At 37.7% G+C, this 22,722-nt stretch overlaps 1 protein-coding gene and 1 pseudogene across 1 annotated transcript; one reads left to right on the top strand and one right to left on the bottom strand.

The window, feature by feature from the left end:
- Window positions 1–242: 242 nt before the first annotated feature.
- On the top strand, window positions 243–7,581 carry LOC145118566 (leucine aminopeptidase 2, chloroplastic-like; annotated as a pseudogene).
- A 1,183-nt stretch (window positions 7,582–8,764) lies between these two features.
- Window positions 8,765–9,271, bottom strand: LOC145118562 (uncharacterized). Its single transcript, XM_079054257.1, has one exon. It carries the CDS (start codon window positions 9,269–9,271, stop codon window positions 8,765–8,767), a length of 507 nt encoding a protein of 168 aa, XP_078910383.1.
- Window positions 9,272–22,722: the final 13,451 nt, after the last annotated feature.

The raw sequence follows: 22,722 nt of genomic DNA, 5'->3' as shown, positions 1-22,722 counted from the left end.
CGGGAACGGGGTGTAAGTATAAATTTCGTATTCTTCCATGCCAAATTAAACATATACAACACAAACTAAGAATTCTTCAACCAAATACCTCTTTAAAATTTGTTGTTCGGAGACGTGCACGGGAGCTGATAGCTCCAGCAGTACCCACTCCTAAAGAACAGAAGCCTCTCTCCGACATTGATGATCAGGAAGGGTTATGTTATCAAGCTCCTTCAATTTACATCTGTGGAAGAGATTCGAAAATGGGAGATAAAATCCTGCGAGTGTGGGAGGCTTTGGCAAAGGTGCTTGTGTTCTATTACCCATTTGTTGGCCGCTTGAAGGAAGGTCCGACAAAGAAGCTGATGGTACCTTGAAGCAGTTCAGGGAAGTGCTTCATCCCCTATTTCCTTGCTTGGAAGAGCTTCTTTATGATGTTCCTGGCTCCAGTGGCATCACTGACTCGCCGGTGCTGCTGATTCATGTAAAAGCTTAATTTAGACTTTTTGTAGTTCCTGTATGAAAACTAGAAAGTAAAAATAAAACAAATAAATAAATAAATAAATGACTTTTTGTAGGGCATACACAATTTTGAAAAGGGGTCCGATCCTTTATGGTTAATCCCTTGAATCACCCAAAAGAGGGACCCGATCCAGTAAATGACAATCACAAAATCAGAAGAGCATGATTAACATTAGACTCAAGGGAGTGGGAGCCGAGCATGCCGAGCTCCACACCCTTAGCTTCTTTCTTTGCTGAATGGCATATAGCTACATGCCTTCGTTCACCTCCAACTCAGCTTCTCCACCTCCACCTCAGCTATCTCAACCTTGCCGAGACCACGACCTCCGACCTTACAAAGACTGTCAATTCACAAACCTCCTATTTCATTTGAAGCTAACACATTTTGAAAGTGTTATTTAAGGATATAATTTTAACGATATAATATATTAACATAATATATAATATATGTCTAAATGAGAATAAATTGCACATATATTATTTAACGAGGTTTGGTCAAAATGATCCACGCCCATATGACAAGATAGAGTATTTTTATTCATGAGTTTGAAAATGATAGAACAATTGAAACCCTAACTATCAGTCGTATCTTTATATATATAAAAAGAGAAATCTTATTACATCATCTTCAACAACCAAACTCATTGATTTGCTTTCCTTAATAGTTTTCAAACCTTGGATCAATTTGATGTCATCTTAATTCAAATACCTTTTCTTTTGAATAATACTTACGCGCTCCATACTCCATAGTTTCCAAACTTTGCATTCGTAATGACATTCAAAGTTTCCAAAATCGATTCCATTCGTAACCTAAAATCACAGAAACCTTAACCCTAATTCGGCTCCACAATTGCAACTTGACACTGGTCATGCCTTCTCTGCCGGCAAAGTCTATCATTGGTCGATTGAACTTGTAGAAGGTAAGACCTTATCTGCCATCAGTCTCTTTGTTTCCCGCTCTAGAAATTATACTGAAAGCCCTAGCCACACCCTGCTCACTTTCGTTGTTACCATCATCCACCGCTTTCATTGTTGCTAGAGAACCACATAACCAGGGTTCATATTTTTTGTGAGTTTTTGTGGAAATCACCATCATCTTTGTTTTCTCATCCAGGTAATTGACTCCCCTCTTTCTATAGTTGCAGTTGTAAGTTTGTAACAACTTCAAATGGTGAAGCGAATAGGCAGAACAAGTAATGTCGGTAAGTAAAGAACATTTTCTCTAACTATACATGATTTTTTTTACTTGTAATTTGACATTTTGTCCTAATGATGTCCTTTTTAGGGTTTTGACTGAACAATGGTGGCTAAAAGAAGTTACAATAAAAAGTTATGTTTTGAAAGGTAATGATATTCGTTCCCGATGTTTTAATTTGTTTTGATTCTGATTTTCCATTCTCTTATTTTCGACTATAACACTTTACGTTTTTTTTTTCATTTCCTTTCCCAGGTTTGATTTAAATTTTCCATCCTGGGATTCGATTTATCTTGAGATTAGCATAGCTTGTGGGTTTGTAATTTGTTGGAAAATATCTTTATGTATCTTGAGATTAGAAATTAGGGTTCTTAGTCATTTTCTTTTATCATTCCATTCCTTTTTTATTTCATTCTATCCAACCAAATTGGTTTTTGAGTTTCTAATAGAAATTTGATTATTTTTAAAATATTATTATGCTCATATAAGTGGTTTGTTTTTGAATATTTTTGTATAGGCAAAGAAGAAAATGAGATATTTTGTTCTTGGATGTTCTATGGTTAGTTCTTTGATATTTACTGTATGTTTTATGAAAAAGTTTCAAATGATCTATGACATCCCCATTTTTCACGGCCAGAAAAGACCGATTTTGTTTATGCTTTATAAAAATCAGAGTACCTCTTTTAATAAGAATGTTGCGGAATTTGTTCCCAGAAAAACATGATAAATACGTTATCAAAGCATTTCCGAAGAAATGTATTTTTATCCATTTTAAAACATTTGGGATGTCATCGTCAATACAGAAACATAAGCATAAACAGAACTTACATTCATTTACACTAGTGATCTACATCTCTTTTAAATCCCTCAGTGTAAAGTAGCTTCATATCGACACCTGTGATACAAATAAGCTTGAGTGGATCAGGTTGGGAAACCTGGTGAGTACATAGGGTTTTCAACCCACAATAATTTAATTATTATGTTTAAACATCAAACAATCAACCTAATTACCCATACCGGTTATCTTCCTTACTCTTAAGGATCTACCCTAAGAATCATATATCCTGCATTCGTTCATTTCGAAGCCCATTGCTTCCAGGGTTTATATGATAGGCACTAAGTCCATAGCTGCCAATGCTTGTTCGTAAAGCACTAATTCCATAGTTGCTAAAGTTCATTCATCGGGTACTAAATCCATAGGTACTGGTGTTCAGCTAATAGGTACTAAATCCATAGCTACCAACATTTATTTAACAGGTACTAAGTCCATAGCTACCAATGTTTATTCTATAGACACTAAGTCCATAGCTGCCGATGTTATTTGTTAGGCACTAAGTCTATAGCTGCCAATCTTCACTCATATCATCTTTCATCTCTCATCATTCATCTACCCATGTTTTACCCAACATATTCGTAGATATAAAATACATATACATTTTAAATTATTTAAAACATGTATAAAATCGTTCATCCAGCATAGAAAGCAAGTATTCAAATAATATGTACACATACCACGTAATTTATATAAAATACTTCATATCTATGTGTAAGATGAAAGTAACTATGCACTCACCTGCAATGGTGGTGACTCGGTACTCGGACAGCACTTCGTTTACTTTAAAACGAATTTCCGTTGACAAAACCTAGTATCATTTCCAATAGAGTTTAGTCTAATGTTCAACGAGACTAATTAATAGTCTAACTATTATTACTATTATATAAGGGTTAAACAATACTCTTCACCCACTATGTACAGACAGGGGCCAAACATGAAACACCCGAGGGCAGGATCATTTTGGCATATAGCACTTCTGAAATCCAACAACCCAGGCGGCCCTTCAAACCGGATTCCCTGTACCGCGAGTGGTTAAAAATATATTATAACGACACTTATATAACCCGTAATAATAGCTCAAATAATTATTATAAGGTCCTAATAACGTTACTATATTTAAATAAAAGCTATATTAAAAATTAGGTAGGCGTATCTTACCTACGAGGGGGTTTGGCGAGAAGCCGCACTCTGTAGGGGCAGAACTTCCGAGCTGAAAGCTCTTCTTCTCGGAGCCATCGAGCGCTCCGGGGTTTTCTTCTAGCGCTAGGGGAGTTTTGGGAGGTTTAGAAAGAGAGTAGAGAGAGAAGGGTGGAGGTGTGAAGAAATGAGGGTGGAAGGGGTTGTATTTATAGGGTGAAATATGGCTGAAATTAGTGTCACATGTCACCATCTAGTGGCAAGCCTTGGGGAGAAAGCAATGGCCAAGATTGTGCCACGTCACCTCTTTTGCAGTAGCACCCTGCCGACTTCTAAACCCCGTAACTTTCGCATACGAACTCCATTTTCGACGTTCTTTATATCCACGCGTAGGTAAAAATAAGGTCTACAACTTTCATTTTGACTCCGTCGGCTAATTCTCGACCGATCTTAAATTTAACAGTACGAGGAGATTATACTGTTAAATGTCCGCGTAAAATTCATAACTTCTACATACGGACTCCATTTTCGTCTGTCTTTTTACCGTTGAGTTCCTATTTAATGAGATCTTCAATTCTCCTTTAGGTCGCGTAGGCTAAAAACCGCTCGATCTAAAATTCGAGTTTCGGGTCGTGCACTGCTATGCCAAATCTTAGAAAATTCATAACTTCCTCATACGAAGTCAGATTTGGGCGTTCTTTTTTTTTTTTATGTTCTCGGTTTAAAGTAAAATACAACTTTTGATTAGATTTCTAAGGCTAAAAATTCCTCCATCGTAAATTCACTATTTACGTCTCCCGGTGCCATGCCGGTTTTGCCGAAAAACTTCGACGGGCCATAACTTCTTCGTTATAACTCGGATTTCGGCGTTCTTTATATGTACGGAACCCTTGTAACATATACTACCATTTGGTTAAGATTACTCATTCTAAATAATCTTCCATCAAAACTTATTTTTGATGCTTATTGTCTCTAAATTGACTAGCCTGAATCTGCGGGCGTTACATGATCTTGTTCAAGGATGAAAATACCCTTATAGAATTGTGAAATCGCACTATGCTTATTTACTGTTTCATTGATAGAATGTATCATCTGATAATGTGAAGAAGATTATGTTAACACTTAATGTTGGTAAAGTTGCATCCAACATATGGTCCCCTTTTGACCCCTCTAAATGATGTAAACGACAATTCTTTTGCACTAAATCAAGTTTATTTCTTTCTTTATTTTTAATCTTATTTTCCAGTTGAAAGCAACATTTGTTGGGAGATAATTACTTTACAACTAAAAGCAATTTTTGTACTTAATTTCAGTTTCCTTCGTTCTTTCTTTATTTTTAATCTTATTTTAGTAAGTAGTTTTAGATCATCTTCATCAAAACGGACCAAATTAATTGGGCTTGGAAAGGGGCCCACATGCCCATCGTATCGTAGTCTTGGTGAGTCTGTTGCATCAGTTGCAAAGTCATCTGAAGCCAAAAGTGTTGCCATTGTTCTTGCTTCAGAAGACTTAACTACTGAATCAAAGCTTGCTACTGCTTTAGCAATAGCAAAAGGTAAGTTTTTTTTTCCTTATCTTTTATTAGGTAGGTTGCGCCTTGAATTTTATAGATAATTAATACATATAATAGAATTACTAAATATTGAGTTATTTTCTTTGGTTTTGATAGGTACATTGTTGGGTACTTATGAAGATAACATATTCAAATCCGAGTCAAAGAAATCCACTCTTAAGTCTATTGACCTTTTTTTGTCTTGGATCTCGACCCGAGCTAGAAAAGAAACTTAAGTACACACAAGAAATTCGTTCAGGGGTAATTTTGGGAAAAGAGCTTGTAAATGCCCTTGCTAATGTTCTCAATCCTGTTTGGTCATCCTTTTTTTACTAACTTTTTTACCCTTCTTGGCCCATCTGTTACATGTTTATGTTTATGCTTAAGGGGTATTAGCGAAAGAAGCTGAAAAGATTGCTGCAACATATAATGATGTGCTTACAACAAAGATATTGGATACAAAACAATGCAAAGAATTGAAAATGGGTTCATATCTTGGTGTGGATGTTGCTTCTGCAAATCCCCCAAAGTTTATCCATTTATGTTATAAACCTCCAAGTGGTTCCATTAAAACCAAGCTTGCTTTAGTAGGAAAAGGGTTGAATTTTGACGGGTGATAATAATTTTCTCTTATTTTGTTTTCAAATATTATTAGTTAGAGAATGTATATTTAATGTTTTCTTCTAAATGTGACATTTTTTGTTGTTTTTCTGTTTACATTGGTGGCTATAACATTAAGACATTACCTGGTTGTTCAATTGAGCTGATGAAATTTGAAATGGGCGGCTCAGCAACGGTTTAATGTGCAGTAAAAGCCCTTGGTCAAATTAAACCGCTTGGTGTAGAGGTGAGATGATATGTTCTAAGGAAAATTTATAAAAAAAAGTTAGGAGTTAATAGGAAAATCTATAAAAAACTTACCTGATAAGGACAAGTTTCTTCCTTCTTTTCCCATTAAGTTTTGTATGGATAAAGTGTTGAATGGTAAATAGTAAGTGTTGTATAATGTATACACAAATTCTTTTTTTTTTTTTGGATTAAATGAAGTGTCTGAATGTGAATCCTTTAAATAAAAAAGTAATAACAGCTTTTTATACCTGTGATATATAACTTGGCTTATAAATTATGGTATCACATGTTCATTTTATTGTAGCAGCTTGTGAGAACACGATAAGTGGAACTGGTATGAGGCCTGGAGATATATTGACAACCTCAAATGGAAAGACAATTGTGGTACACATTTAAAAAAAAAATCAAGAAATTTGATAAATCATAACAAATTATAATACAATTATGAAGTTTGAAATTCCCATCTTGTATATATAGTTGAAGATTTTTGTTGAATCTTTCATGTTAATGTAGGTTAACAACACTGATGTTGAAGGCAGACTTACACTTGCTGATGTTTTGGTGTATGCTTGTAATCAAGGAGTAGACAAGGTAACTTTTACTATTCAGTTACATCTTTTATTTGGGTTAAAATTTGTACATTTTTCAGTTTTCAAAGTATAATATCCTAATAAGAATTTTTTTAAAGTACAATGCTAGAATTTGGTAGATTTTTCAAAATACAATGTTTTAATAAGAAAAAAAAATGCAATTACAATGTTGTAATAGTAAAAAATGAAAGTCGAATGCTAAAATATACAAAGCAATGAAAAGTACATTGGTGACATGGCATATTCCATAATTTCTTCATATTGTTGATTTGGCAACTTTGACCGGAGCTTGTGTGGTTGTTCTTGGACCCTCAATTGTAGGTATACATGAATACATTGATAACATAATTTAGGGAAAAAAGGATATATAAAAATAGTCATTATTGATATTTTGCTTAAATAATAAAACATGCATTTTCACACCGTGTGATGAGTTGTTAAAGGAGGTGGTTGCGGCCTCGGAAGTCGCCGGAGGAAAGCTTTGGAGGTTGCCAATGGAGGAACCTCCAAAACTCTGTCGTTTTGCTCTAAAATAGACCAACCGCCTTCCCCTTCTTTATTTCACCTCAAATTCATGTATGCTGTTTTCTCTACTCGAGTTCTACTCCTCAGATTTTCCGTCAATTTCTTTCTTGTCCTTCTACCATTTGGCCCCAAGCACCAACTACCCAGCTAAAAAAAGAAATCAAGAAGACGTAATTTCTTGGGATTTCTTCTTACTGAAGAATCAGATACGAAGAGAAACATTGAAGATAGAAGACGATCATACTTGAAATGCTCTTACTTTTTACCCTAAATTTCATTTCTCCACTGTACACTAGCTGCCTAGCATGAATATATAGACGTACGTAGTGTGTTAAATTTGTCAATTCGTGTTGTTTTCTAGTAATTGAAATACACTACTCACTATGTATTTAGGTTATTTGTCGGTGGATGTTCTTGATATGATCAATATAAGCTATTGTTGCTAAACTAAAGTGGACTTTGGTTTGTTTCCTCATCGTATTATTGTTGGGTTTTTCTTAATTTGAATTTTAATGATTTGGGGTTTTGGGTTTAGCATGACCGTAGGGGTTTGTGGTTGAAAATCATAATATTCCAAAATCATTGTTTCTTTATTCTTTAGCTTAATTTGATGTATATCAAATACACATGAAAAAAATACTCAAGTTATTATTTCTTTGTGACATGAGAACGGATATGATTTGAAAGCTTAAGTCCCACGTTTTTATTAATCTGCAGACACATATTTGACATTATAAGAATATATTTGATATTATTTTGCATACACATATTTGACAAATTAGTCTATATTTTTTTTTTCTTTTTACTCCAGGAATATTGTGGCATGATGTGTAGGGAAATCTAGTTCTGTTGTGAGCAAGAGCATCAGGATATTTGTATACATTTTGGAAACTATACAGATTTTGGTTTTTTGTACACAGAAAAATCGTATTATAATTTTTTGTAAACTCATATGTGGTGTATATACTTCCCATATTTTGTTTATAAACTTGATTACAACTCATATTGAGCCTATTATAGCATCACACTTCTAGAATTTTTTTGTTAGTATAGCATCCTACTTTCCATTTTATATTTCCATTTTATATTGTTACTGCATTGTATCAAAGAAGATATAGTTAGTGCATAAATTATTTCATAACAACAAAAAAAGAAGACCGGATCTTAAACAATAAAAAACAATCCCAAACAGAACCCATGATGCTTCATCACTAATCAAATTATAATGCAACTCAAGTCTCAAATAATTAATTTCAATATTTTACAGGAGCAAATAGCATCTCAAAGTCTCAAATAACTAATATCATTAGTTTATTAGGAATTAAAAATCTCAAATAATGAATTTCATCAGTTTACATGGTAATTTGCGACTTAAACCTTCAAATAAATTGTCTTTCAGCTGTAATAAAGTAGTGGTATATGTTTGACATAAATCAAATTATCAAAAAATAATTATGTAGTTGCTTCTCTTTTTCTTTGCCACCTCTAAAATAACTTCAAAATATCATTATTTGTCTTGTAAAGCCTCCTCAGCCCGCTACAAACAAATATAAGCATTATACTAAGAAAATCATGAACAGTTAAAACAATAAAAAAAATTCTTTTTTACTAGGACAGCCGGTGGCATTATGACCCAATCCCTTGCAGTGAGAACAAGTTCTCTTTTTCTTTGCCACCTCTAACGAAGACTTAATCCTACTTGCAGTTTTAGGACGCTCTTTCATATTAGTAAGAACAATAGGATCCCGAATAGATATCTGAGGGATCATGTCTACTTGAAAAGTTCCCATATAAGAATCTTGAGATGCATTTTGAGGTCCATTTGGCTTTTTCTGGATCATTTCCTCTTCTAAAAACTTTACCACTAAATTATTGAACTTTTTTATCTTCGAATGGGAGTTTTTTGCATGTTCGATTACTTTAGTACAATTTGAACGAACATACCATAAGGTTAAGGCACTAACTTCAGTTTCAGTATTCATGTCTTCCAGTCCAACACTATGAGCACCCACCCTAAACTTAGCATCAAGCGTCCACCTAGGTAAAATATAATGATCTGGAAGGGTTTGAACATTCCTCTTCTTCATCACATAAAGACTATGTTTTCATAATATGTCATATGTTTCAAATTTAGCACATGAACATATGACATCCACTTGATTCATGAAACGATAGCTGACAAATCTCCAATGTGCCTTATCAACATTTACTTGCTCAACCCGGTATTTAATTTCTTCTGTACACTTGCTTACTGTCTCATGAATTAAATTTTGTGTAGCTTCTATCCATTCTTTTTTTAAAAATCTCAAAAATCTTTCGGGTATAACATTCACCTCCTTTTGCTTCTATTGGATAAACAAAAGATAGAATTGGCTTCGAGTTCATAGTCTTGAAGTCTTCATCTTCTGCAACGTCTCTACGAGATTCAACCGCTTTATCATATTTAACTACAAACTCGTTCAACATAGTCTTGGAATTAACAAACCCATCAATAAAGGAATGGATGCTCTTACTTCATCCGCTTGTAGTCATGCCAGCAAAAAAAAAACATTTTTCAAGTAGGCTTTAACCCAATGTTTTCGTTGGTTATACATATTGGTGACCCAACAATTATTTTCAAGGTTATACTTACCAAGCATAACTTCCCACCCTGATTCAAATTCTTCAATTGTATCACTCTTTACCCGTTTCTATAAGACTCCTGAAAATTACTATAACGTGCTACTAGTGGTCGAAGATGTTCAAGCTCATGCTTCTTAATATGCCATGCACAGTAGCAATGTAGAGTGTTTTGAATGTCACACCCCCAAACCGGAACGGCGGAAACGTTTGAGGGTGGTTGACGTCATGTGTAGTATCACAACAATTGTATCATAGCAAGCATAGTAAACACAACCAAACATTGAATACATATATATGAAAAAGGTTTGCATTGTTTAATACATAGTTTTGTTCATATCAAAAGTAAAATGGAAAGACGTGACTCAAACGCTCCGACTTCTCCAAATTCTTGGAAATACCTGTCTACTAATTCCCTGAGAATACAAGCAGTTTGAAAGAATATTAGCATAAAGCTGGTGAGTTCATAAGCATTTAGTTTTGGTGGAAAAATATTCTTTGATTCTTTTGAAGAGTGTTTCTCAAGAAAATCCTGTATTTTCTTATGAAAGCATGTTTGAAAGACCCATTCCTTCCATGACTTCCCGGTTCGTACTAAATACGCACAATACAAGGAGTCATGGAATGAATACGAACGTCCATTAGTGGAAAATAAACCATCAGTTTTAGAAATGCCAGTGTTATCCTGGGAAAATCCTATATTTTCCCTAAAAGCAGGTTATCTGTCCTAGAGGTAGAGATGCCAGTTTAGAAATCTCCGATTACTATTAGCATATATAAAAGTAGTTGTATTACTCAAAATAAAACAAATAAAGATTAGAGTTCGTAAACCAAAGTTAGTTTATACTTATTTGCGAGTCGTATAACCATACTTGATATGACCTAGAGACCTTTATAACGTTCTTCAGGCGTTAAGCTAAATGACATTTGTTCACGCCAGGCGTGCCCGCCTACCTATAGCTAGCAGTTCAGGTGTGGGATTGTCAGTCCCGAATAGATCTATTCACAAATCTCACGCTCTCCCTCCAGGAGACTCTGGTTATACTAAAAGGATTTATCACTGTACACCTAAGAGTACAGTATTGAAGTAGAGCCTTACAATTCTGTATAATCTAGTTTGTTAGCGAGAAACAGTATAAAACAATAATTAACCTTGAATAATAGTACTTTATACTCCTGAGAAAACATATAACATAAACTAAATCTGTCATAGTTTAGATATATTCATCCATGAAATCTGATTTGGTAGAAACTGCCTAGAGGGTTATCCCAAACTATACCCATTATAGTTTATTAGTGTTGTTATAAAAAATGTTTTGTAAAACCTTTCTGAAAGCTATGATGTTAGATTTCCAAAATAACAGTTTCCCTTATGCTCAATATATTACAAAAGGGAAAAATATCCAGGTAGGTTGTTAAACGTGGAAATCGTTGAATTGTATTAATAAGTTTAAAACTTAATAAAATACTTTGAGTTTGGTTTGTATTCCCCGCTGAAAACATTAAAACACGGAAAATGTAAGGGTATGAACTCACCTGTAGTGAGTGGTTCTGACGTGTGGTTGGAAGAAGAGTGCAGAGTGTCAGGTGTAACGTTGAGCACACAATGATCGGTTTTTGAAGGAAAAGAAGGTGTTCTTGGGGATTCTTGAAGATAACTTGAAGATCTTGGAGGAAACTCGATGAAGGTAGAGAGAGAGTAGAGAGAGAAAGCCTTTGAAGTGTTTAAAGTGTGAAATGAAGGCCAAATTCCCTATATATAGGGTAGAGTTCTCAGTCAAAGGGGAGTCCACCTGACCGTAAACGGGTTTACGGTCTACACGAGTTTACGGTCGTAAACTCGTCTTGACCGTAAACTTGATGATTTTTGAGGAAATTTCAAGTTTTTCGCATGATTCCCAGTTTATTCCGAATCGTATAAAATACATATTATTTATTTAAAACTTAAGGTCCTTCCCAAATTAAGAAATTTGACGGAATTAAATAAAAACCCAAATTTTATTAACGGAAACTGGGTAAGGATAACGGGAAAAGTTTCGGGTTGTCACATCATCCCCCCGTTAGAGGGAATTTCGTCCCGAAATTCGAACATAGAATACAAATCATGAATTACGAAAGAGATGCAGATACTTCTGTTTCATCTGATCTTCGCGCTCCCAAGTGAATTCAGGTCCCCGCTTGGCATTCCAGCGAACCTTCACTATCGGGATGCGACTTTGTTTCGTTCGTTTGATTTCTCTATCCATGATTTCGACCGGTTCTTCCACAAGGTTTAGGTTCTCATTGATTTCAATTTCATCGAGAGGGATTATAAGGGTCTCGTCGGATAAACACTTTTTAAGGTTCGAGACGTGGAAAACGGGATGAATGTTGTTAAGTTCTCGGGGTAGACGAAGTTTGTAGGCTACGGGACCGATCCTAGCGAGGATCTCGAAGGGTCCTATGTATCTTGAATTTAGCTTTCCACGCTTTCCAAAGCATATCATACCCTTCCAGGGTGAGACCTTTAGCAGGACACGGTCTCCAACCTGGAACTCCAAGGGTTTTCGTCGTTTATCGGCGTAGCTCTTTTGTCTATCTCGTGAGGCCTTCAGTCGTTCTCGGATTTGTACGATCTTTTCAGTCGTCTCTCGGATGGTCTCAGGACCAGTGAGAGTGTTGTCAGGGAGTTGACCCTTGGCTAGCTGCGTGTCACCCACTTCAGCCCAGCACAGAGGGGATCTGCACTTACGGCCATAGAGGGCTTCAAATGCCGCAGCCTTGATACTGGTATGGTAGCTGTTGTTTAAGGAAAATTCAACCAAAGGAAGATGAGTGTCCCATGACTGCCGAAGTCGATGACGCAGGCTATCAACATATCTTCCAATGCCGAAGTCGATGACGCAGGCTATCAACATCCTTCTTGCACTAAGTAACTAAGATTGAGAATGTACAAGTTTTTAGTTACTTAGTATTTATCATTAATACTTTTAATGAAGGGAGAATTATAGTCCTTTCCTACCCGTTCGGCTAACGACCCTCCACCAGTCAAGGAAGCGGTGGGTGAGAGTGGACACCCATTAAACTGCCATTTTATAGACAGTAACCTTATACCCCCCTTATAGACCGGCTTCGTGAATGAGGCCTACTAACGGTAAGATTGACTTTATCTTATACATATCTATATAATTAAAATTATAATAATAGTATAAGGGTTTGAATTTTAACTTTTAAAATTCTAAGGGCTAACTTGGAATTAAAGTATTCATAAGAGAAAACTTTTCAAATTCCAAAACTTGAGGGCAAGTTTTGAAACTATTCAAAACTAATTAATTCCATAACTTATGTGTTTAAAGTAGTTTTAATTAAAAAAAACTCTTCAAGTTCCATAACTTGAGGACAAGTTATGGAAGACTTTAAACTAATAAAAGAATGTAACTTTTCTTTATTTTGTAATTTATGGAATTAATTAAGGTTACACATTTTATTACTTAATGAAGTGACTCTTGAACCTCCATAACTTGAGGACAAGACTCTTCATTTTTGTAACCATTACCAACTTTTATGAGTTTTATGAAACTTAAATGTGACTTTTCATATAACTTGAGGACAAGTTACAAAAACACATTTTAGAATCAACTCTTAGATTAAAATGGATTGAAAACACATAATCAATTAACTTTTCTATTTATCTAAGCAACTCATAAGAACAAGATAATTTAATCAAACTTTTTCATGTAATTAGCCTAATCACTAAACTAATACAAAACATGAATCTATTGACAATTATCTTTGAAATTGGATTAGTATGAACATTACCACATCAAAAACAGGATTATAGGTTCAAAAACAACTTATGGTAATGTTCCTAGTCCATTTCTAGCCAAAAAACTCGAAGATATGTTGTCAGCGGATCCTACTCGTCGAGTGTATCAACCTACTCGCCGAGTAGGATGATCTTCTTCATGGACTCGGTGAGTTCATCAGTGGACTCGGCGAGTCCAGTGCCCAGAATGCCCGAAATTCGACTTTTTCAGCATTTTTCAGCAATTTGCATTAAGTATAATTGAAAACAAGCCTAGGCTCTGATACCACTGATGGGTTTTGAGCATTCTAACACTCCTAAGTGTACATGCAACCCTAAATACCTTGGATCTATGTTTTCTCTATTATACATGCAAATATGATTATCCAAGGTATTATCCTAACTAGCATACCAAAACATTGATACTAGGATAATAAAATTGATAGAATACATACCTTGTTGTTGTTGCTTGACTCCATGAAGCTTGAGAGCCTAGTGCCCCAAGTGTGACACCTCAAATGGTTCACACAACATCATGAACTCTTGGAATAACCATGAGAAGAAGACATACATGTTCAAATCGGCTAGCCCTCAAAATATGTATCACTAGTGCCAATTTCTTGAACTAAAGGGGTTCTTATATAGTGTGGCTATTAGGGTTACACCATGTAACTCATGACCTTACCCATTCCTTATGCTCCATGGGTTTTAACCTCCATAGAGTATCCATGGATCACCACATGGGTTAAACCCAACATAAAGGAATCTTGGATCATAAGCCCACATATATAAGAATGAATGATTTACACAATCAATCCCCATATATTTAATTAGTCTCTTTTTTATCACTAAATTAAGTCCAAATTAATTCTTGATCAATACTAATTAAATAACATGATTTCATATTAATATATTAGAACTTATAATATATTAATATGTCACAAAATGTCTTTTCCTCATAAACGGTCTATCCAAATGTTCCGATGCCATGCAACCCAAATGGACCATGCCGAGTCGGGTCAAGTACATACCAATTATAGTTATGGACTTAGACACTAATCCAACAGGAACAACAGTGGGAGCAGCAGCAGGAGTAGTAGCAGCGTGGACTGCCACTGTTTGTTGCTTCTTGGAGGGTTCCTGAGGAGACTGGCCCTTGCGTTTGTTCCAAAATTTCTTCTTCTTCTCGCCACTCTCCTTCTGTGGGTCGGCGACCACTGATGCCTCATCTAGATCGATCCCATGATCGATCAGAGTCTGTGCCAGATCCTTGGCGCTCTCAAACGTGGCCGGTCTAGAAGCCAAGACATTTCCTTTGGTTGCTTGTGTTAGTCCCCAGATGTACCTCTCGATTTTCTTGCTTTCCGGGGTGACCATTCCCAAAAAGAGGAGAGCCAGATCACAAAATCTAGTGGTGTAGGCAGCGATGTCAGAACCCTTCATTTTCAAGTTCCAGAGTTCGTGCTCCAACTTTTGCACTTCACCCCTCGGGCAGTATTCCGCAAGCATGAGTTCCTTCAGTCTTTCCCAACCCATGGCATTAGCCACTGGCAGGGTTAGTGTTTTGACTCGACCATTCCACCAGGTCAAGGCTCTGTCGGTGAAGGTGCAAGCGGCGAACTTCACCTTGTTGGCTTCGGAACAGGCGCAAATTTCGAAGATGGATTCAATCTTCTCGAACCATCGAGTTAGAGCGATAACACCTTCATTTCCGTCGAAGGGCTTGGGTTTTGCGGTCATGAAGTCCTTGTAGGAACACTCCTTTTGATGTCCCTGACTTCCGTCTTGCCGTTGGGGGTCGGTTCCACCTCCAGCCCCACCAGAGTTCACTTGTGCCATCGCTGCGGTTACGGCGGCGGTAACTGCTGCCTGGAACATGACGGGATCAAACTGAGGGGGTGGTGGTGGTGGTGGAGTGTCGTTGTTTCTTATGATGGGTCTTGGTCGGGTAGGCATCTTGTTCTAGAAACAATCAGGAAGAAGAGGATGGTAAGTCCTCGAGATATATAAAACAAGATATATATCATCCTGATAATAAAAGTATACTACCGAGCGGTAAGCACAGAAAGGTTACTAACGCAAGTAAGTTATCGCTTAAGAAGAAAGTGGTATCAACACTTGGAATGAATCTGTATCCTATATTTTCCCTAAAAGCAGGTTATCTGTCCTAGAGGTAGAGATGCCAGTTTAGAAATCCCCGATTACTATTAGCATATATAAAAGTAGTTTTATTACTCAAAATAAAACAAATGAAGATTAGAGTTCGTAAACCAAAGTTAGTTTATACTTATTTGCGAGTCGTATAACCATACTTGATATGACCTAGAGACCTTTATAACGTTCTTCAGGCGTTAAGCTAAATGACATTTGTTCACCCCAGGCGTGCCCGCCTAACTGTAGCTAGCAGTTCAGGTGCGGGATTGTCAGTCCCGAATAGATCTATTCACAAATCTCACGCTCTCCCTCCAGGAGACTCTGGTTATACTAACAGGATTTATCACTGTACACCTAAGAGTACAATATTGAAGTAGAGCCTTACAATTATGTATAATCTAGTTTACTAGCGAGAAACAGTATAAAACAATAGTTAACCTTGAATAATAGTACTTTATACTCCTGAGAAAACATATAACATAAACTAAATCTGTCATAGTTTAGATATATTCATCCATGAAAACTGATTTGGTAGAAACTGCCTAGAGGGTTATCCCAAACAATACCCATTATAGTTTATTAGTGTTGTTATAAAAAATGTTTTGTAAAACCTTTCTGAAAGCTATGATGTTAGATTTCCAAAATAACAGTTTCCCTTATGCTCAATATATTACAAAAGGGAAAAATATCCAGGTAGGTTATTAAACGTGGAAATCGTTGAATTGTATTAATAAGTTTAAAACTTAAAAAAATACTTTGAGTTTGGTTTGTATTCCCCCCTGAAAACATTAAAACACGGAAAATGTAGGGGTATGAACTCACCTGTAGTGAGTGGTTCTGACGTGTGGTTAGAAGAGGAGTGCAGAGTGTCATGTGTAACCTTGAGCACACAATGATCGGTTTTTGAAGGCAAAGAAGGTGTTCTTGGGGATTCTTGAAGATAACTTGAAGATCTTGGAGGAAACTCGATGAAGGTAGAGAGAGAGTAGAGAGAGAAAGCCTTTGAAGTGTTTAAAGTGTGAAATGAAGGCCAAATACCCTATATATAGGGTAGAGTTCTCGGTCAAAGGGGAGTCCACCTGACCGTAAACGGGTTTACGGTCTACACGAGTTTACAGTCGTAAACTCGTCCTGACCGTAAACTTGGTGATGTTTGAGGAAATTTCAAGTTTTTCGCGTGATTCCCATTTTATTCCGAATCGTATAAAATACATATTATTTATTTAAAACTTAAGGTCCTTCCCAAATTAAGAAATTTGACGGAATTAAATAAAAACCCAAATTTTATTAACGGAAACTGGGTAAGGATAACGGGAAAAGTTTCGGGTTGTCACATCATCCCCCCGTTAGAGGGAATTTCGTCCCGAAATTCGAACATAGAATACAAATCATGAATTACGAAAGAGATGCGGATACTTCTGTTTCATCTGATCTTCGCGCTCCCAAGTGAATTCAGGTCCCCGCTTGGCATTCCAGCGAACCTTCACTATCGGGATGCGACTTTGTTTCGTTCGTTTGATTTCTCTATCCATGATTTCGACCGGTTCTTCCACAAGGTTTAGGTTCTCATTGATTTCAATTTCATCGAGAGGGATTATAAGGGTCTCGTCGGATAAACACTTTTTAAGGTTCGAGACGTGGAAAACGGGATGAATGTTGTTAAGTTCTCGGGGTAGACGAAGTTTGTAGGCTACGGGACCGATCCTAGCGAGGATCTCGAAGGGTCCTATGTATCTTGAATTTAGCTTTCCACGCTTTCCAAAGCGTATCATGCCCTTCCAGGGTGAGACCTTTAGCAGGACACGGTCTCCAACCTGGAACTCCAAGGGTTTTCGTCGTTTATCGGCGTAGCTCTTTTGTCTATCTCGTGAGGCCTTCAGTCGTTCTCGGATTTGTACGATCTTTTCAGTCGTCTCTCGGATGGTCTCAGGACCAGTGAGAGTGTTGTCAGGGACTTGACCCTTGGCTAGCTGCGTGTCACCCACTTCAGCCCATCACAGAGGGGATCTGCACTTACGACCATAGAGGGCTTCAAATGGCACATCCTTGATGCTGGTATGGTAGCTGTTGTTGTAGGAAAATTCAACCAAAGGAAGATGATTGTCCTATGACGTGCCGAAGTCGATGACGCAGGCTATCAACATATCTTCCAATGTCTGAATTGTTCTCTCACCCTGTCCATCTGTTTGAGGATGATAAGTCGTGCTCATATCCAACTTAGTTCCAAGAGCCTTCTGTAGCGATTGCCAAAATCTCGAGGTGAACCTGCTATCTCGGTCGGAGATAATGGATACAGGTACCCCATGAAGGCAAACTATTTCTCGAATGTAGATCCGCGTGAGTCTCTCCATCTTGAAATTTTCTTTGATTAGTAGGAAGTGGGCGGATTTAGTCAACCGATCGACAATCACCCAGATGGCGTCGTGCCCACTCGGAGATCTGGGTAACTTGGTGATAAAATCCATGGTGATCATTTCCCACTTCCACTAAGGTATTTCCGGTTGCTGAAGCAAACCTGAGGGCCTTTGATATTCTACTTTTGCCTTGGCACAAGCCAGGAACTTGCCCACGAAGGTAGCAATTTCTGCTTTCATGTTCGGCCACCAATAGAGTTGTTTGATATCCAGATACATTTTATCTGAACCTTGGTGAACGGAGTATCTCGTTTTGTGAGCTTCGTTCATGACAACTTCTCTGTAACCACCATACTTCGAGGTCCAGATACGGTCCATGAAATAGTAAACTCCGTCTCCCTTGACCTCTAAGTTCTTTTCCTTTCCTCTTGTGACATCCCCAAAATCACGGCCAGAAAAGACCGGTTTAATTTATGCTTTTAAAATGATTTCAGAGTAATCCTTTGATTAAAAGAGTTGCGGAATTTGTTCCCAAAACTAAATATGAAAAAATAAGTTTACCAAAGCATTTCATAAAGAAATGTATTTTCATTATATAACAAAACTCGGGATGTCATGTTCCGATAAACAGACCAAAAGCATAAACATTACAATACATACCTTACAACAGTTATATAAAACAACAGGTCTATAATCCAAAAATAACTTAACAAGTCATCCAACTTATGCTCTGGCGCCACTACCTGTGATACAAAGAAAACTGAATGGGTCAGGCTTGGGAGCCTGGTGAGCATATAGGGTTTTCAACCCACAATAAATAATTATATTTAATTCCACGAACCAACAATAACTCAATTACCCATTCCCGTTATTCTCACTTTACGTCCCTAAGACAACTAACATAAGGGACCTAGTCTAAGAATATTTCATCGGGGCGACAACACATGCTTCGGGGGTTCCTCAGCAATATAAGTCAAATAAGGCAACCATGAGGGGGATGGAGTACATCGAATGAACACCCAAGTTCATTAACACCTACAGGTGGCGAACCTGCTAGCGTTCCACAGAACTGTCTAGAAAAGTTCGTGGTCGACATCTAAACTCCGCTAGATGACTAAATCAAAAACAACATCGAGGTCTCTCATCTTTTTATCACAAGACAACTATCTACCCATGTTCTACCCAACATTTTAGTAAATAAAATATACATTTTTATACATAGTTTAAAACCTGTATAGTATGTTCATTCAAAACACATTCTAGATAAAAGATGAGATACATAAACATAACACGTATTTCATAGAGAATAAATCATATCTATGAGATTAGAAGATAACATCGATACACTCACATAACACATATACTTAGTACGTTAAATCGATACTTGTATAAAATCGTGCATTTGAAAGAGATTATGTACCCCCTTCAAATCAACACCAATATATAAACATATAACACGTATTTCATAGTAAATACTTCGTATTTATGTATTAGAAGAAAGTAACTACACACTCACTTGATCAGAAGATGATCGGACAGCACTACGGCTTGTAGAAGTAGTATTCTTCGGTGAAACCGGGATCACTTCACACACCGGGCTTCTCGCGGGCAGAGCTTCGGCTCGGAAACTCTTTTCTTCTCGGGATCTTCGGGCTTCGGGACTTGCTTCGGGTCTCGGGATGATACCGGGGCTTCGGGAGTACTTCTTTGCACGTAAATCAAGGTAATATGGGTGAGAGAGAAGAGATATGGCAACCACAAACGGCTGCCCCTTCAAATCTATTTATAGGGTTGTTTTCTCATTTTCCACGTCGTGGGCACTTCTCCCACATCGTGGGCTTGAACGTCATTGAATGCGTCATCGTCCACTTGATCTGTCAGGCTCCGGAAGGCGTCAGAAGCCCTGCCACGTCCTGGCCACTGTTGCCACGTCGTGGTCTCTGACAATTTTGGGGTTTCGCGCCCCGAACTTCAGAAATTCATAACTTTCATATACGAACTCCGTTTTCGACGTTCTTTATATCGACGCGTAGGTGAGATTATGCTCTACAACTCTCGTTTAAACTCCGTCGGCTAATTTTGATTCTATTTTTATTATATTTTTATTATATTATTTTTAGTAGGCCGGGACAGGAAAACTCCGTTAGAAATTCATAACTTCTTCGTCCGACGTCCGTTTTCGTCTGTCTTTTTACCGTTGGACTACTATCGACGAGATCTTCGATTCTCGTTTAGACTGTTTCGGCTATAAACCGCTCGATCTCAAATCGAGTATTCGGGCTGCATACCGCTAAGTCGAAACTTCGGAAAATCATAACTTCCTCATACGAAGTCAGATTTGGGCGTTCTTTTTATGCACGCTCTCGGTTTAACGAACTCTACAACTTCCGTTTAGATCACTAAGGCTAGATATCGCTCTATCTTAAATTCATATTTTACGTCATTCAGCGTCGTGTTGGTTCTGTCGTGAAACTTCAACAGATCATAACTTCTTCGAAAACCTCATTTCAACTACTACAACATTATCCATAGATATCGGATTTCGGCATTCTTTATATATTCGGAAACCTCGTTTCAATTACTACAACATTATCCATAGATATCGGCTTTATCTAACATTTCATTTTGACGCTTATTTTCATACTTAATTAAATTAAGACACACAATTAAGCACAAAACACATAATACTCAAACATTTCATCATTAATACTTCAAAAGAGTTACAAAGGTTAACCTAGACTATTACATCAACAATAATGCCTAGCCTGGAAACGCGGGCGTTACACCTCTCAAGGCTTCATCCGACGTGTTCTCTGGTTTTAAGGCTTCCAGCTGAGCCTCTCGGATTTGTGTGGGTAATCAGGAATGGATGGTCATAGTCAATGCCTTCACTCTACGACCTGAATACTCCTTGCGGCTGAGGGCATCTGCTACTACATTGGCCTTGCCGGGATGGTAGCGAATTTCGCACTCGTACTCACTGAGTAGCTCTAGCCATCGCTGTTGTCTCATGTTTAACTCTTTCTAATCAAAGATATGTTGCAAGCTCTTATGGTCGGTGAAAATGGTGCACTTGGTTCCGTAGAGATAGTGTCTCCAGATCTTTAATGCAAAGACCACTGCTCCCAATTCTAGATCATGAGTTGTGTAATTGACTTCGTGTGTTTTCAACTACCTCGAGGCATAGGCGATAACCTTTTCTCGTTGCATGAGCACACAGCCTAGGCCCTGATTGGATGCATCACAGTAGACGACAAAGTCTTCCGTCCCTTTGGGCAGGGACAAGATAGGTGCGTTGCATAGGGCCTGCTTCAATGTTTGAAACGCAGTGTCTTGCTTGACTCCCTAACTAAAGGTTACACCTTTCTGTGTCAGGGTAGTTAAAGGCTTAGCGATTCTGGAGAAGTTCTGGATGAACCTGCGATAATAGCCTGCGAGACCCAAGAATTGTCGGATTTCTATGGGTTTCTTTGGTGCAGACCAATTGTCAATCGCTTTGATTTTGGAAGGGTCCACGTGTATGCCTTCCTTGCTAACCACGTGACCAAGGAAAGTTACCTTCCTGATCCAAAACTCACACTTTGAGAATTTTGCATATAGTTTCTCCTCCCTTAGTGTTTCGAGTACCTGCCTCAAGTGTTGTTTATGATCATCCTCGCTTCGCGAATAAACAAGTATGTCGTCAATGAACACGATCACGAACTTGTCTAGGAAAGGGCGGCACACCCGATTCATCAGGTCCATGAATACTGTCGGTGCGTTGGTTAAACCGAAGGGCATTACTACGAAATCATAGTGTCCGTAACGAGTTCGGAATGCTGTCTTGGGAACATCATTCTCATGAACTCGTAACTTATGGTACCCTGATCTTAGGTCTATCTTGGAGAAATAACTGGCTCCCTGAAGTTGATCGAAGAGGTCGTCGATTCTGGGTAGGGGATAACGGTTCTTGATGGTCAGCTTGTTCAGTTCTCGGTACTCGATGCACATCCGGAATGATCCGTCTTTCTTTTTCACGAATAAGATCGGAGCTCCCCAAGGTGAGGAACTCGGTCTTATGAATCCTTTTCTGATCAGCTCATTGAGCTGGCTGGATAATTCTTGCATTTCTGCATGCGCTAAACGATAGGGAGATTTAGCTACAGGAGTAGCTCCAGGGATTAGATCGATACGGAACTCGACTTGACGCTCGGGAGGAATTCCTGGGAGATCTTCGGGGAGAACATCAGGAAAGTTACAGACTTCGGGGATGCTCTCGAGGTCTTTAACTTTTTGTGTCTCGTCGACAACATGAGCTAGGAATGCATGGCACTCCTTCCGCAGATACTTCTGGGCCTTGATGCATGAAATGATACGAAGGCTCGAACTAAGTTTATCACCGTGAACCATGAGAGCTTCACCAGAGGGAAGATTGAGACAGATCGCTTTCTCGAAGCAAAGAATATCAGCACGATTGGGGCTCAACCAGTCCATACCGATAATGACATCAAAACTCTTAATAGATCCAGGCATAAGATCGATGGGAAAGGAATGATTGCCTAGGGTAAGAGTACAGCCTATGAATATTTCGTTAGTGCTCTCTTTCTTTCCGTTAGCCATCTTGACAGTGAATGTTTCGGTTAGAGGT

This window comes from Lactuca virosa, chromosome 1, assembly GCF_052849685.1.
Source record: "Lactuca virosa cultivar CGN04683 chromosome 1, Lactuca_virosa_CGN04683_v6, whole genome shotgun sequence".
NCBI lineage: Eukaryota > Viridiplantae > Streptophyta > Magnoliopsida > Asterales > Asteraceae > Lactuca > Lactuca virosa.
This window is presented reverse-complemented; position numbering and strand designations above follow the sequence as displayed.